Source organism: Phodopus roborovskii, unplaced genomic scaffold, assembly GCF_943737965.1.
Source record: "Phodopus roborovskii unplaced genomic scaffold, PHOROB, whole genome shotgun sequence".
Lineage (NCBI taxonomy): Eukaryota > Metazoa > Chordata > Mammalia > Rodentia > Cricetidae > Phodopus > Phodopus roborovskii.
In genome coordinates this window covers 138,711-157,006 of record NW_026126683.1, presented here as the reverse complement: position 1 = coordinate 157,006, position 18,296 = coordinate 138,711, and the positions used below count along the sequence as shown (strand labels likewise).

The window sequence follows — 18,296 nt, the reverse complement described above, 5'->3', positions numbered from 1 at the left end:
AGAGATGAAGGCCCACATCAGTTGCCTGACCACAGACCTGTGGAGCTGAGCTTCCAGTCTGGTTGTCTGAGGCCCAGCTTAGACTTCCACACTGGACCAATTTCTGGCCTTCTTTTAGGAGATTTGAGTTTTATGAATTAGCAAATGAATGTAATAAAATCAAGGACTCTGTGCTGTGAAGTATATTTTGTTCATTTACTTTGACAAGGATAGTTCAGCTTCAATTATTTATGTAACTTGATAGTATACACAGGAGAATGCCTCGTGGTGTGCTTCGGGAAAGTAATGAATTTCCTCTAAATCAGCCCGCTATTTATTTCCCTGCAATTAAATCTTTGTGAAGAAGTAGAACAAGGCTGTTGGGGTTTGGGGACAGGAAGAGAATGACTGTCACCATCCTTGGTCAGCTTTGACCAGCAGACAGATCCCTAGGTAGCTGTATAATTACTTTTCTTGATGCATTTATTCTCTTTCCTACTTTGATGACACTAATATTTCACCTCTAAATTTTTTCATTAGGTGACTACAATAAATGTTCCAATGTGCTTTGGTGACCATTCTGAGAAGTCAGTCGCACACCACCATCAGGGCTTGGCCATCTGCAACACACTTCCACTTCAGACTTCCTACCCCTGTTCCTGGTGAATCCAGATCAGCCTTGTCAGGTGTATTATCTGCTCAATGGTGGTCACTTCCCTGTGAGGCCCAACCAGATCCATTGCCATTGATTCTCACAACTATGTGGACCCTACACCCACGGGGTCTGATTAATCAATTCAGGTCCATGCTGGAGACCAATATTCCAATATTTCCTTTTTTATTTTCATTTATTTCCCTTTCTGCCTTAAGGTTTTTTGTTTTGTTTTGTTTGTTTGTTTGTTGGTGGACATCCTTCTAAAAATTACTGAGTCACCAGAGACTAAGATCTTTGTAGCATGAATTGTGTCCCCTTCCAAGTTGATGTTAGGGTCCAGCCCCAGTGTGTTGGCATCTGAGAATGGGACCTTTGGGAGGTGATGAACCTTAGATGACCTCAGGGAGAGGATGGTCCTCATGATGGGATTAGTAGCTTTATAAGAAGAACAGAGAACTGTTCCCTGTACTGTAAAGACCAATCAGGGTGGGCCTCTGACAGCTGTGAGGACAGCCCTTACCAGGAACAGAATCATCCAGCACCTTCATCTCCAACTGTCCATCCCTGGGAACTGTGACAATAAACATCTCTTGTCTCACTTTCCCACCCTATGATATTTCCTGATGACAATGTAAGTTGACCAAGACAGCTAGGCTCCTGGAATTGGTGACTCAGTACAACCACTTGCATACACATCAGTTTGTTGGTTCTGTGGTACTTCCTGACAGGTCCATCCTCCCCCAAACTCCCTTGAAACACGAGGGGTCTGTTTCTGTCACAAATTCTCCCTTTTGCTAGAGAGGGAACTTTATAAAAAAATCTACACTAATCTGAAGTTTGACTTGAAGAATCTCAAGAATTTCTGAGTACAGTCAGCTGAATATTAACTCAGACAAGAGTCACACAAGCCTAATTCCCAAAGTCACATAAGTCTGGGGATTCTTTGTTTTGCAAACATGTTTACAAGGGCAGCCACGTTGTTCTAAATGGAAATGACTATAGTATTTAATACTGGGATTGTCCTTTCTTGCGAATGGATTTATCCTTCATAATGATTATCTTCTAGACACAGAAATAGCATTTCTGTAACTCAAAATTGTTACCAGAGGCATTTAGTAGAATCTTGCTTTAAAAATATAATGATTTTTCATCTTTATTCTCCCCCCTTCAAAAGGTTTCGCTGCTCCTGATGTCTAACGTTATACAGAGACGTGTTTCTGCCAATGAATATCGCCTTATGGTTATGCTTCTGCAAATAGCCTGCTGTGAGCTGATAAAGGGATTAATGCAGCCAAAATTCTTAATCTGTGAAATTACAAATTAAATTCTCATATTAAAAATACCACCCTGAGGTATTTTTTGTGGTTTTAATTCCCCTCTGGTGTTCTGCATACATTGTACTTGTTAATGACGGGGACAAGGCTGTCTCGGCTGGCAGTCTGCTGCTCAGTGATAATGTGTAGGCATTTAGTCCCTTACAGAAACTGGATTTAACCACTGGATGATAAACTAAGTGGCAAGTGGGTAATAAGTCCCTATTAACAGGAAAGTACTACTACAGAATTCAGAATTCACAGACCCTCAAAATCTGGCTTAAACTCAGTCATCAAGTTGACCGGGATTGAGATGTCTCCAAGGAGGGGTGAGATCAAGGAGGAAGCTGTACTGCATGGGGAAAAGAAACCCCAGTTCTGAAGTCCAGGCAGCTGTAAACAAATGATCCCATTGTACCTTTTGTCTTTTCCAGTATAAGGGTATGCAAGATCAATCCATTACTTTGTTGTGTTTTTTAATAGGTTTTAATCTTGAGTTATCTTTTAAAGTTTGGGATCACTGTTACAATAAACAGTAGATCTTTAGAACGGAAGTAAGATGGGTGATAAAAGAAATTTAGTTTGGGCATAATTGAAATATTAATGAAGATTTGTAAGCATAAGGAGAGTATCAGGCCAATAACTCTATAGTTACTATAGTTACCTCAGGGCAATAAGAAAATATATAGAAATAAATGTGAAATATATATATATATATATAGAGAGAGAGAGAGAGAAATTAGGTTAAGAAGGCTCAAGGCTCAAAGGAGTTGTTACTTAGGACTTAATTACAAAACAAAGAGTGACTGTGACTGTTTGCTATGGAGAATCCAATACTTCAGGGGTACTCAAAACTCCTAGTGAAAAAGGAAGTAACTTCACATCGACTATAAGAGATGTATGTACAAGAATTAATAAGTACATTATAAGTATGTATACATCTATACAGTATGCTATTTTTAAGGCAATCAGGAAAATATGTTAAGAAACATCTCTAATGGGTCTTTGAAAAGAACATATTGCCACCGAATAAAAATATTCCTACTGCTGCCACAGTGTTTTTCAAAATTGCACAAGAATTCTGTTTCACACTTGGGAAGAAAGCTGAGATCCACCCAGCCATAAATCCTTCCCCAAATACTTTAAATGTAATTGAAAAAGCCTGTGCAAATATGAGCACTTTTGTAAAAACAAAACAAAAACCCACCCAGGAATGTGTTTTGTTTTAAAAAGATCTAGAGAAGAGCTGTCTGTACAAATACCAAGAGCATGTGTAGTTAAAATGAATTACATGTCTTCGGTTCTTACATGTCAGCTCAGTGCATTAGCCAATTGGCGGCTCTGTTCTTCCGCTCACTGCCTAACAGTGCTCTTTAAGGGTATTGTTACAACCAAGATGGTCTCTGAAAATCAAACAGAAATGAATCATTTCTCCTCTGTGTACTGCAGCCAGTTAAAATAGCCCTGTATGCAGAAAGCACTAAATATGTAAATCATATTTCCCTTTGCCTTTATGACTGCTCAGATCATTTTTTGGACACACACATAATCAAATACAAAGACGTGCAGCTGCAGACTGCAGAGTAGAGATAGCAAAAAATGAATCCATTTTCTTTCTGTGTCTAGTAAGCTAGAAATTGAATGGCAGAACTCCAATAAATATATATACACACATGATCCCCCTTCTGGCTTGAGCGATCACCTCTCTCTCTCTCTCTCTCTCTCTCTCTCTCTCTCTCTCTCTGTGTGTGTGTGTGTGTGTGTGTGTGTATGTGTATGTCCCTCTCTTTCTCACACACACATAACACACAATTATACATAATCTTATGCTTATATATATGAATATATATACAATATTTATGCACACATGGATGAGCCCATCTGTCTATATGCATGCTACATATTGATGACAAAGTGCTTTGATTGATGCTGCAGATGAATCCTACTCACTATCAGTCAGCTCCCATAGCCGCGGGGGCAGATCGCTGAAATACTCGTGGCTCAAGGCAGCCTGTGCAGATAGCCTGTTCTTTGGGGAACACTGTAGAAGCTTGGAAGCCAGATCTTCAGCATGATTTACATAGCTGAGCCTAAAAACACAAGCAAAAATAGAGAAATCAGACCAAAGAAGATATCCACTAAGTAGGACCTCGGGCTTACGCCATATTTTATGTACTTCAGTTGATTCCTGGCCACAAAAGCAACTTAAATTACCTGCTGAAATAAACAAACCAAATTCATATGCATCCTTCCAGTATCTGTTACTCCAAACTGACCTTTTCTTTACATATGCTAGGTACTGTTGGCTGAAAATATCTTGACTGTAAGCAAAGTACTGATTATTTCAGAATGGATGAAAGTAAGCCCAGAAGTAGAAAATTAGAGAAGACAGTTTATCAAACAGTTGCCAGCATTTATTCATAGAATCTTTATATAGCATGCACATATGGCTGCATTTATAGGAAATTAATACCAAATAACTAGGAGAATTAAAATAGAGCTGCTATTAAATTCTCTAGTTACTAAAATTACTTTTCCCCAAGAATTTCTATTTTCTTGCCTGAAATATAAAATTACTGAAGCAAGTGTCCTGCCAAATGCCAGCCATTCTGATACGAGCATACAGGTTAGCAAACAGATATGCTTAAATGATACGGGGCAGAATCAATTCAAGATGACCTTTAAAACAACAGTAGATAGAGGGTATGTGTCTCAAGATTATTGGAGAAATGGATAGAAGCAAAGCCTTTGATGTGGTATAAGCTTTCCAACGGGTGGCAGCTCAGTCAGCCCAGCTTTGCTTTTCATGGAAACTATTCTGCTGGTCAGAGCAATCAGAATGGATAATTAACAAAACACTGATGATAGCGCCTTTACAGGGAGTAGAACATATGGCAGGCCCTTTCTCAGGCACTGTTCTTATTCTCATCATTATTACAGTCCAACAAGGTAACTACTCCCATTTGACAGTGTGGAAAGTAGGTAGGAAATGGTGCTGGAATGCTCAATGAAGCAAGCCAAGTTCTCCAAAGGCTTTTAGCCATGGATCCCTGTGTTCCTGCAAGCAGTACTAACTGCAGCTACCCTCAGAGAAAGCCAGACAAGGCTCAGGGCCAAGCAGCTCTGGGAGTATTTTTAAAAGTCTTGAGGCTACTTGGCATGCTATTAGCAGCAGATGCCCTGCCTCAAGCACCAACTTGGCACTCAAGTATCTCTGTAGTGGGAAGGCGAAGCTGCTAGGAGGGGGCTGTGGAAGGGGAAAGGAGGTGAGGGACTTCAGTAGAGAGGACAGAGCAGAGCACGGGACAGACTGGTCTACGAGACCTCACTAAATCTTCCTATCTGAAGGCTTCAGGAATGGATCCACAGGGGCAATGTGTTCATTTCTGCCTTCCTTTTACAGAGATGTGGACTGGTTTTAAAATGTCTTTGGCAGACGTCTGTCCACAAGAAAGGAGGTAATCTCAAGGCTCTTCTTCTCTCCCTTACAGACTAAGTCACCAATCTCTTCCTTCTCATGCTTACAAAGTTGCCATTAATATTTCTAAAACTCAAGTCTGAAATATACAGACTTCACAATAAAGACATAATTACATTGAAAGCACTGTTTATTACCACAGCAAACATTCCATTCCTATCAATTTTACATCACTTTGATAAAATAGAGCAATCAAGCTAGACTGGAATCAGATATGCATTTGGGCCTGAAACAACTTTGGACAAATTGAATGAATATCATTTATTAAAAGAAGAAAGAATGCTGTCAATGCCCCCAAACTGGTGTTAACTATATTTGGTATGCAAGCATCCAACACTAAATTCATGACTGTAAATGTGTAAAGTACAAAGCAATGCACACCATTTTCTTTTTCTGTGTGGTTTTCTGAGATATGATCTCAATTTTCAGCCCAGACTGGCTTGTCTCTCGCTATGTAGCCAAAGATGGTCTTGAACTCATGATCATCTTCCTGCTTCAGCTTCCCAAAGTGTTGGGATTAGGTACATGAGACATGAACTACCATGTCTGGCTTAACACATATTATTTCTAATCTTAATTTGCTCTTCTAAGGAGTAACATGAATGAACCTTGTGAGCTGGCAGTCCCCCCCCCCCCATTTCCAAGAGCTATGTGTACACCAGAGGCATGGTGATGTGTTTACAGCTGTGCAGTAGATCCTTCATTACATTTGGGTATAATGAATTATACCTGAATGTAAGGAATATACCACTATAAGACAATCTCATTCTTCCTATCCATTATTTAACTATATTTTAAATAATGTCTACGAAATAAATTTTGACTGATATATCAAACTTAAGCACAAGGTTAGATTCATTAATAAAATTCTGGTTTGGACATTTTACTACCTTTCCAACTTTACTTCAAGAACCAGCTTTGTCCCATTTCCCCCCGTGCATTTTTAGTAGCACAGTGTCAGTCATTGACTCTTCTGGTTGTGTGAGATATCCTACTTTGGGCAATAAGCCTGAAGCCATCTGTTTACCTTACCAGAGTGCTATAATAACTGTGGTTATTGATCACCTATTATGATGGCATATTTTTCATATCTTTCTATAAACTCATTAGGTTTATTTAATACTGTGCAAGGCTGGTAATTAAATGCATAACATTCTAGCATTGGTACACTTTACACATAAAGTAAGACTTTCATCCTCATATGATATTTTCTACATCTAACAAGACATTCTAAGCTAAAGATCACATTTTCTCTCATTAATTTAATGACAGTATGTGCCTTTAGATTAGTATTCTGTAACACCTTTTGCAACCTGCCTACTCTTTTATATAGCTGGGTTTAATTTTCATAACTCAAATAATCCCTGTGTTTTAAGAAGGAAGTTTAGTCTATTCATGTTTTTAAGTATTGGTATATTTGGAATTGCTGCTATTAGGGTAATTTTGCATTGCAACCTTACCTTCCTATGCCCTTTTCTTTTCCTACTTTCTTTCAAATTGAATTTGAAAATTCAGTGTTTCTAACCTCTGTTTAAATGGTCTTCTATGTACTAGTGGCTATATTCTTAACTCTTTTTTTCTCTTTGTAAAATAAGTGTCATTATTTCCTCAGGTGTTTAAAATCTTGTAGTAAATTTTAATAAGATGGTGAAAAACAAAAACCCCAAAAACTGATCACACAGCTATGCTTGAAGTAGTGTCAGTATACATTACAATTATATTGACTATACAATTTACAAAATATGCAGATATTAAGTTATACAGATCACATGGTATATGAAGTAGTGAATGTGTTCTTAATTCATTAGCAGAATCGCCTCTTTTTACAAATGAAATTGTAAAAAAAAGAAATGAAAGTACACTTGCCACAAAGTTATTTGGCAAATAACTTTCAATAGGTATGAAAAATATTTCATAGAACTTAATAATTTTTTATGGTAAGAATTATTGCTGGTTGTGGCGACACATGACTATGGAGGTAGGCTATGTCAAAGAGGCAGGGGTAGGATTACAAGGCCAACCTGAGTTACACTTTTAAAAAATCTGGGTGTAGTGGTACACACTTTTAATCCCAATAGTTGAGAGGCAGAAGTAGGTAGAGTTCTATGAGCTGGAGGCAAGCCTTGTCTATATATGAGTTCTAGTAAAGCCAGTTAAAATCCTGTTTCAAAACAAATCCAGTTCAAAACCTTGAACATGTCTACCTAAAAACAAGCAAACAAACAAAACTACTTAAAATTTAAGGTCATATGTCCTGGAAAATCAAATATATTTTGTTAAAAATTACTTAGTAGCTCACTCCAAGTCATTCTCCAGGATTTCTGGTTCAAGATGTACCCTAAAGGGCATTATATGCATTTACATTTTTTGCCTGAAATATTAAAAATGTATGCTTCTATGTAATGTGAACTTAACAAGAACCTTTTAACTAGAGATTTGTGATTTTACAAAACAACAGCACAAAATAAATCTTATAGAAAGACATTAAGAAACCATAATGCTTGGACCTTGGCCAATGCTTGGACCTTGGCCAACAAAAATCAATGGCTAAACAATTTTGTTGTGCACTGTTTTATACATGGGAGACATGAACAAAGAACAAAAGGCAAACAGTCGATAGGAATAGTCAATACCCTACTGCCTGTGTTTGGAATGACTGAGGGTAAACTGCAGCTCTAGAGAACTGTCTGTATTCCACAATTCCAGTTTCGAGTGAAGACAAAAGCTCCATGATTCTGCTCATCATCAAGATTAGGTAAATGATTACCTAATCTTGCAAAATGGCTCCTACAGTGACACGATTCTGACATGGGAACAACTTTAGAAATGTCACCAGTAAGAAACCATCTTGAATGAAGTAACCCAGTCACAAAAAGAGGAACACAGTATGTACTCACTCATATATGGATTTTAGACCTAGATCAAAGGATCACCAGCCTATAATTCACACCACCAGAGGAACTAGGATACAAGGTGTATTCTAAGAGATTCATATAAAGTCCCTCACAGAACTGGTAATGGACAAGTCCCCCAGAGCTCAGGGGAAGTGGGGGGGGGGCAGCGAATGGAGAGAGAAGTTGGAGAAAACAAGGGGGAGGAAAGGAAAACATGTGCGACCAGGAAGATTGAGCCTGGTTAGGAATAGAAGACAGGAAAGAGGGAGAGAGAGGCAGAGACAGAGAGAGAGAACATAAAAGAGGGAGCCAATATTGGTTTGAAGATAAAATTGAACACAAAGAAAGGTCTAGAGAACTACAAGACTGCTCCCAACTAACAATCTCAGCTTCCATGGAAAGGCTATCATAAGTGCCCTTCCCGGAGAGTGAGATCAACAACTAACTTATCCATGGAGCCCTCAACTAATGCCTGTTGGAAACAGAAGCAAACACCCATACATAAACACTGAGTCGAAGTAGAACTCAGATGCAGAGGGAGAGGACAAGACCAGGCGGCAGAAACACATAGAGACAGCTTACCTGAACAAGGAGGAGCTAATGGGCCACTAGACTGATAGCTGGGAAACCAGCATGGAAATAACTCAGGCCCCCCTGAATATGGGTCTCAGCCAGAAGGACTGACAGTCTAAGGGACCTCAGACAGTGGAGCCAGATGTATCCCTGGAGCACAAAAGGACTTTGGGAACACATCCCCCATGGAGGGATAACCGCCTTAATCTAGAGACAGGAGAGAAGCCCTAGTCCCTACTTCACATGACCAGTCATACCTACATGACCCCAACTGGATGGCATTCCCCTACATATGGAATTGGGGTGGGGGATGGGAGGGTGGTTAGAGTGCATGTGAGAGGGCAGAGAGGGTAAAAGGGAGGGAAAGAGGGAGGGAGTGAGGGAGGTTGGGAGGGAGGGAGGGAGGGGGAACTAGGATCGACATGTAAAATAATAAATTAAATTAAAAAAAAAATGCTTTGACTCCAAAATTTAAGTTGAAGGACAAGTTACTGGGGAAAAGGATTTCTATTTTTGTTTCCACAGAAAATGAAAAGATGTGGATTCCTTTCAGACTAATGTGGTTTGATCAAGCCAGACCACCTGAAACAGAGTACCAGGTGATCCCACATTCAAAACAGCTGGACAAAGCAGCCTGACAGACTACAGCCAGGATTTCTGAATCTTCTTCGAATCCCCCATGACAGCACCCCTTACCTGCAGGAAGTAGTTTGGAAAGAACAAAGCCCAAATTCCCAAATATTGTCTATAAATGTTTGTTTTCATTTAAATGGACTTGGAGATAGATATATATATATATAAAGAAATGTCACAAGTACTGCAGATTTCAAAAGAGACAGCTGATACAAATGGCAAGCACACCTTAGGTGCTGGACAGGAAGAAGATGCACTTGCTAAGCTGGGATTCCTTTGAGCTGAAACACTGCCTATCAGCATGCCCATATATGCTTTGTGTGTGTGTGTGTGTGTGTGTGTGTGTGTGTGTGTGTGTGTGTGTGTGTGTGTGTGTGTGTGCCAACTGATTCTAAGCATGCAGTTGTCCTTTAGGACAGTACTTCTCCAAATGCAAATGCTAAGTTCCACTCCACTGTAATATCTAGAACTTCACCCCACCTTCAGTTAACTCTAGAGTAGCAAACAGTGAAACCATCCCAAGGTTTGCAAACCCTGAAGGCAGAAGAGCAACCAGTTTTCTAAGTCATTGACAATCTGATCACTGGCCAGTCCTGAACTGGTGCCTTCCCTCTCAGGAAAGCAGCATTGGATCTTTCTTCAAACATGCTCACATCATGGTAACATCATGCATTTTCACTTTTCTCTAAGTTTACTTAAGGTCACATTGACTGGATAGTCCTATGTATGACTTCACAAGCTGTGACTTGTCATAAACTCTCAAGGTGGACATTTAGGAAAGAAGTCTGAATACGGTATGCAGAAATATTGTAAAGAAACCTAATGTACGAAATCCCAAGAGCCTGTTGAATTAACAGAAAGGGAATGAATGCCCAAAGCCCAGCAGTGCTTATTTTTTTTTTAAAAAAATTCTTTAAATTAGTTTAATTAAATAATGCAATTTGGGTTGATTTCTAAGCTGTTTTAATATTAATTTTTTATTCTTTTCTCACATATTACATATTACAGTTTCCCCTTCTTCTTCTCCCCCAGTCTCTTCTCCCACCTCCTCTTTCCCCACCCAAATCCATTCCTACTCCCTACCTACAACCCCTACCTCCCCTCAGAAAAGAGCCAGCCTCCCAGGAACATCAACCAAACATGGTAAAGCAAGCTGCAATAAAACCAGGCACATACCATCATATCAAGGCTGGATAAGGCAACCCAGTAGGAGACAAAGGGTTCCATTAAGTAGGCAAATAATTCAGAGGCAGCCCCTGTTGCAATTCTTAGAATGCCACAAGAAGACTAAGCTATTCAGTCAAAGCAATATGTAATGGACCTAGGTCAGACCCCTACAGGCTCCCTAGCCTCTGAAAGCCACCTATGAGTCCCCATCACTTGATTGTCTGCCATGTTCTCCTGGTGTCCCTGACCCGTCTGGTTCCTCTGATCCTTCCTCTCCCTCTCCTAAAGGACTTCACAAGTTCCCCCCTAATGTTTGTCTGTGGGACTCTGCACCTGCTCCCATTGGTTGCCGGGTAAAGTCTCTCTGGTCACTTTGATAATGATTCAGTTAGGTAGGTTCTAGTCCCAGAATACTCTGCAGGCAAGACAACCTGTAGGTCAAAGGTCTTGTGGCCAGGTAGGTATCCCAACTTCTCCACTTGAGGCCTTGCCTGACTACAGAAGATGGTTCAGTCTCCGTGTCCCCTATTTACCAATTAATTTCATGATGTCATGTTTTTAACAGCTGACTAATACTCCATTGTGTAAATGTGCCACGTTTTCTTCATCTATTCTTCTGTTGAGGGTCATCTAGGCGGTTTCAAATTTCTGGCTATGATAAATAAAGCTGCTATTAATATAATTGAATAAGTGTCCTTGTGATAGGATGGAGTATATGCCCAGGAGTTGTATAGCTGAGTCTTGATTCCCAATTTTCTGAGAAACTGCCATATTGATTTCCAAAGTAATTGCAAAATGTTGCTCTCCTACCAGCAATGGAAGAATGTTCTCCTTGCTCCACATCCTTCCCAACATGAGATGTCACTTATGTTTTTGGTCTTAGCCATTCTCATAGGTATAAGATGGGATCTCAGAGTCATTTTGATTTGTATTTCTCTGATGGCCAAAGATGTTGAACATTATTTAAGTGGTTCTCAGTCATTTGAATTTCCTCTGTCCAGAATCCTCTGTTTAGATATGTACCCCATCTTAAAATGGGATTATTTAGTTTTGTTTTATTTATTTATTTATATGTCTAGTTTCTTTTCCTTGAGTTATTTATATATTTGGGGTATTAGTCCTCTGTCAGATTTTGCCCTGTTGATGGCATGTATCTTTTTCCTTATAGAAACTTTACCAGTTTGCTTCTTGGGTCCATTTGCTTGGAAAAATCTTTCAACCCTTTGCTCTTAGGTAATGCTTGTCTTTGATGTGAGGTGTGTTTCTTGTGTGCAGCAGAAGGATGGGTCCTGTTTTCTTATGCAGTCTCTTAGTCTGTGTTTTTTAATTGTGGAATTGAATCCACTGATATTGAGGGATATTAATGACCAATGATTGTTAATTTTTTATTTTATTATTGTTATTGTTGTTGTTGGTGGTGGTGGTGGTGGTGGTGGTGGTGTGTGTGTGTGTTTCCCTTCTTTGGGTTTTGCTGGTATGAGATTATTTATTGCTTGTGTTTTCCTATGTGTAGGTAACCACCTTGGGCTGGAGTTTTCCTTCTAATATCTTCTGTAGGGCATTTGTGGATAGATATTATTTAAATTTGGCTTTGTCATGAAATATCTCATTTTCTCCATCTCTGGTGATTGACAGTTTTGCTGGGTGCAGTAGTCTGGACTGGCATCCTTTGTCTCTTAGAATCTGCAGCACATCATTCTAGGTCCTTCTGGCTTTTAGAGTCTCCGTGAAAAGTCAGGTGTAATTCTAATGTCACAGCAATGATTCTTTAATCCAGTAATGTGAGCACACTTTGCCAGGTTTCGCCACCTAGTCAGAACTCTTATAAATATTGTTCCCGACTTTAATTCCATCCTCAGGTGTTAACTCCTCTCACAGTGCTTCTTGGTAAGATAGCAATGAATTTCCATAGGGCACTTTTAAAAAATCATTGTATTCTTTTATTTTTATTTTTAAATAGAAATTGCAAGGTATGTATGTCTGGCAACAATCTCCACTGGCCTTCAGATACTTTTCAAACCTGTAACCAAAAGCCTCAGCATTACCCAAACTACAGCAACCAAATGGCCTTTGTTGGAAAAGTCTGGCTTTTACCATCAAAGGAGTATCAAAAGAAATTTCACACTTCCTTAGCTTTGAAGTATTCAAATTTCACTATAAATTGAGGAAATTTGACTGTAAATTAAGGTTTAATTTTTACTTGCCTGCCAAATAATTCAAAAGAAATTAGAAGACACTAACTCTAAAGGTGCTAGCCTCATCTTTTTATATATTTGCTGTCTGATATTTGTTTTTATTTTCTGTTTCCTTAAAATAATGCACATTAGATGCTATTATTGCTGCTGGTGGTATTATATTATTACCTTACCTATGCTTATTAATTTATTAAATCACCTTCCTGCTCTTGTTTCAGACATTCTTTACTATCTTAAAAAATATCCCATAGTTGCTTTATTTATTTATTTACACGAGCTTGATTGATGCATGTGCTTAGCTTCCACAGTTTTCTGAATTTCATGCCCATCAATTCTATAAAAACTGCCCTAGTTTTAACCCTTTCAGAATTCTTTTTCCTTGTTTCTGTTGCACAATGACATCTCACTACACTTTCAATATTTGTATTTACCATCCATATTTTTCATCTGTTCCTCCTTTTTTCCTGGTAAGTAATCACCTCAGAGGCACATTTCATTCAAACGTATCTGACAATTCCCAATAACTGAAGTTGTGAGTCAGGAAAGAGTTTAATCCAGTTTCTTTTGCTATTGAATCTCAGTCCAAATGATTTTTCTCTAATAGTTTATAGCTCTGGTCTGTGAGCTCCTCCCTGCATGCTGGTGGTCAGGGGAATTCCTGCAAGCAGGGATTGAGAATGTGTTTCTCCATGGGGATTTTCTTTGACTCTTTTCAAGAGCCCCGGGGCTCCCTCAGAACCCAAGGACTTTACAGATTCATGTTGCTGGCTTCTGAAACCCCTTAATTTGTGTAAATTTAGGCTAAATCTGCAGGAATTCTCAGGGGAGACTTTTTCATCTCTATCTAGAGGGAAAACTGCCACAAAATTGTTTTCTTGCAGTTTCTCATTTCTAGAAGCAGGTTTTTAGTTGATGCTGTTGTTGTTTCTTTCGTCTTTCGTTTTATTTTGTTTTTAAAATTAAAAAATGCAGTCTATTGCTGAAGCTGAATTATATTTCTGAAGCCCATCCCTGTGTTTTGAGCACCTTCACTCTATGTGGGGACTCTCAATCCCTATGCCCTAACTTTCCCATCCTACAGCAGTGTTTTCCATTCTAGACAATGACTTCAAGGAGACTGTAAATTCATTACTTTGCTCTCCTCTTTTCCTTCAGTCTTTATCCTACTAGAGATTTTTCTTCTTGATGCACCTGTGAGTTTGAACAGATGTACGTTAGGTAGCACTGCAGGTAATTTCGAGTGTTAGTAAACAGAACCCACAGTCATGTACACACCACACACACACACACACACACACACACACACACACACACACACACACACCACAGTTTAATTACTCACTATAAAGCCATCTATAGTTGTAATTTTTACATTCTTATCCCTGGAATATCACTAAGGTGATGTTTCCTTTTGTCCCAACTTCTTTCCAAATCAATTCTTTTGGGTGTCCTCTATGTAGGCTCAATAGCTGGCCACGTGAAGTTGACTTGATTTGCTCATCATTTTATTTCCTTAGTGGAGCCTGACCTCTCCATCCACCTTTGGCTGGAAGAGACCATTCTATCAGGTTGATAAGGCTGTACTCAGTGAGACTCCATGCTTATAAAGGGTCAGAGAAATAGCAGGTGTGTGTGGATGTTCATTCATGTTAATTTTTACATGGATGGATGGATGGATAGATGGATGGATGGATGGATGGATGGATAGATGGACGGATGGATGGACGGACGGATGGATGCACAGATGGAGGGACAGGAGGTTAGGTACTCAGTACCAAGATCACCTTGGGACATATTTGGTGGTCAGGAGACAACCATGGGAGTTAGGTCTCTGCTTCCACCATGTGGGTCCCAGGGATAGAACTCAGGTCCTCAGGCTTGGCAGCAAGAGCCTTTACCCATTGGACCATCTCACTGGCCAATACATATTCATATTTCTAAAAAGAAAAAGACACTGCTGTTTGTAGGAATTATTTGGGGAAATCTTAGAAATTGAAAAATCATAATTTAAAATGATAAAAATAATTCTTATCAGATATGGAGCTTATGTGTGTGTGAACAGAATCTTATATGATGAGTAACTTTCAAGTAAATACTTCTAAATTCATTGAAATTAATGCTATACTGAAATTTAAATCTTACTGAATGTTCTGCATCCCTCTTAACTTGCCCTGCCACCTTAATCACTCTCATTCTCTACCCCTGCCTTGAATTTTCTAATCATAAAAGACGATAACCTGGGAAGTGAAAAACAGCCTTAGACTTGAACCATCAATAGCAGGCAGTGTTTTCTCTATTTTTTTGCGTGGGCTAATTTTGTGCCTCCGAAACAAGACTACAAAGATAGGGCAGACGTTGAGCAAAGGTCTAGTTATAATATTACATAGCCTTTAACCTGAGAAGCACTTGATTATGAAGCAGAGGTAGTGGGGTTAGCACTGGCCTGCCAGAGTGACCCACAGAATTGCCTCTGCCTCCCTGGAGCAGATCAAACACTGCCTTCCATTTCTCTCCAGTCACCCTTGCACCCATCTGCTGCAAAACTAGCAGGAACTGCACCTTCTTGAAAATAGGGAGCAAGACAAATCCAGAATCTGCAATTAGACTAAAGAAGACTGTGTTGAAAAGAGAAATGACTGGATATTTGATCAGGACTGAGTATATCACTGTTGGTTATACTTTAGAGGTTTCCTCTTTATCTTAGAAACAAGAATATAAAAAAATAAATAAACATTCATCCATAAACAACAACAAAACTCTATGTTCATGTCCTGGCTCTTTAAATACTTCAAAATACATATTTCCAGGAGAATGTTATTTTACTTCTTATTATTATTTCTTTTGCAGTTGAGATTGGAATCAATCCCTGCTTTGTTTGTTACTTTTTGTTTCTTTAAAAATACTTTTTAAAAACATTTTATTTATTTTATGTGCATTGATGTTATGTGCATTTTTGTCTGTGTGAGGGTGTTAGATTTTGCAGTTACAGACACTTGTGAGCTGTCATGTGGGTGCTGGGAATTGAACCTAGATCCTCTGAAAGAACAACCAGTCCTCTGAACCACTTAGCCATCTCTCTAGCCCCCACCAAGTCCCTTGTTTTAATGTCATCTTATACATCAGAAATGGATATTTTTGTTTTTGTCTTACACTGTGGTTCCAAAAGGGTCTTTCCTCCAAAACCTATGAAAGATCTGCTTATAGAATCATGAAGGAACGTTCCATTTTGTTCTCTAGAGCTGACTTGAAAATATATGTTGTAATATATAATATTAATAAAATATTATGTGTAATATACCAATCTTCATTGGAATATCTGAAGGTCTCTGCTCATGAAAACTGGACATAATGAGTAGAGTCATATTAGGTATAATTTATTAACCTCAGCATTTAATAAAGAACTTATTTTCATACAAAAGCTTACATTCCATACAGTTTTGGGATAGAAGTCCATAAACTATGAGCCAATGTCTGAAGCACAATTAGCACGTTTGGTTTCATACAGTGCATAACTGCCTGTAGTAATGTGTAGGGGTCTATGTCCACAAGAGCATACTACACACTCTCTTCACAGAGTAACGCCACAGAAATGGCTCTGTGGAAGATGCCAACATGGGTAGCAACCAGTTAGTTAAATACTCAACCTCTAAAACCACTTTCATGATATGTGAAGTAGTCACACACACACTGACAACAACCAATCTCTCTGTGCTTCTCAACACCAAACAGAACTGCGGAATGTAGGTCTCTTCATCTGGTCTGCTTATAGAAGCAAAGTGCTCATATAGCCTCTGTGGAAGGGAACCGTCTTCCTCATACTATTGCTGACAGTAGGATTGCGGAACACAGGAAAATAGAACCCAAAGTATCCCAAAGTTGACAGTCTTGATTTTTAAATGGCCATTTCTCTGGACCTTCAAATGCTTAAGTTTACTACAGAATAAAAAAATCTATGTCTATCTTATGACATAATAATACTAGCTTTTCCCAATGTCAAGTAAGTAACTATTCTCTCCCAGTTACATTTCACAAATCCACCGATGTACACAATGTTGAAAAAGAAAATCACTGTGAAAATCAACAGCTTTTTGTTTTTGGTTTTTTTTTTTTTTTTTTTTTTTTTTTTTTTTTTGTATTGTCATTAGTAAGGGCCCTTTTGTATTTAAACTTATTTTTACTTAATTACCGCAAAGACCACATATTAGTCTGTCCACTTATGATAGTTACATGCTTACTACTTCCTTACATTGATTTTGCAGGGAATCTATATTAATTTCTTTTCCAATCTCTAATCCAAGTGGAAATGCCTCCTTTGAGTTGTGAAGGTTTACTTATTTAACACTATATGTATATGTTTATAGAGTATGTATTTTTACATGTAATATATGCATATGATACATATTTCATATATGTATATATGGAATAATAATAAGTAATATAAAACAAATATACTTAAAGTATAGTTCTATATCTATAATGCCAATATAATAATGTTTTTCTTTCATAAGAGAACACAAACCTTTAAGGCAGTATACTTGCGTTTCAAGTTATGTTTAAAAGAGGGTCCTGGATTTAGGGCTAATAGCTATGTGGTTCTATAATTTTTGTTAAGTATTTTAACAATGTAGTTAACAGTAGAAGAACTGGAAAATGTTTTAATATCCTGTGACTAGAAGACACAAAAGAAAAACATTTTAAAAATATATATTTTATATGATAAGTAATTTTATAATCAGAAGGCTAAACCGTGTAGAATACTTAGGTGAAAATTCTAACCTTAGATGATGCTTAAAACCAAAGGTGTGTATGCACCAGAACTGATTTCCAAATTTCTTGTTCTTCTGTTACTAATTTTTTTTCCTTGAAGTGTACTTTCATCATATTGTGTCCCCTCTCTCAACACTTCTTAGATCCTCCTCCCTGCCCACTCAACTTCATGTTCTTTCTCAAAGAAAAAAATAAATAAATAAAAAAGCAAAGGAACAACAACAAAAAAACAGTAAGACCAAAAAAAAAAAAAAAAAAAAAAAAAAAAAGCCAGACAAACAAACAAAAAGCCCACCAAAACAAAACAGAACAAGACCACAAAACAATCATGGTGTTTATTTTAGCCAACAACTCCTATGTGTAAGGGGCCTGCCCTTGAGTATGTTGAGTATGATTCACACACCTGGTGACATTCTATTGGAAAAAGTTGATCCCCCCCTCCTTCTCAGCAGGTTTTAACTGTAATAAGGGTGGGGCTTTGTCTACTTCCTCTTCTCCCTCTGAGATTTTGCTGGTTTGAACTTGTGCAGGTCTGATGAGGCTGTCAAGAGGCTCTATGAGTTTATATTTACATCAGACTATTATTTTGGAAAAGGCAATGCTGTTTTCTTTAGAGTCATTCCCCCACTTCTACATTAGATC

At 38.3% G+C, this 18,296-nt stretch overlaps 1 protein-coding gene across 1 annotated transcript in view; it reads right to left on the bottom strand.

The window, feature by feature from the left end:
* Positions 1-18,296, bottom strand: part of LOC127214209 (cyclin-dependent kinase 14-like) — a 251,280-nt gene that overhangs the window by 94,880 nt on the left and 138,104 nt on the right. The window contains exon 6 of the mRNA XM_051174609.1: positions 3,898-4,037. Within this exon, the coding sequence (XP_051030566.1) occupies positions 3,898-4,037 (140 nt within the window). The remainder of the gene's footprint in view (positions 1-3,897; positions 4,038-18,296) is intronic.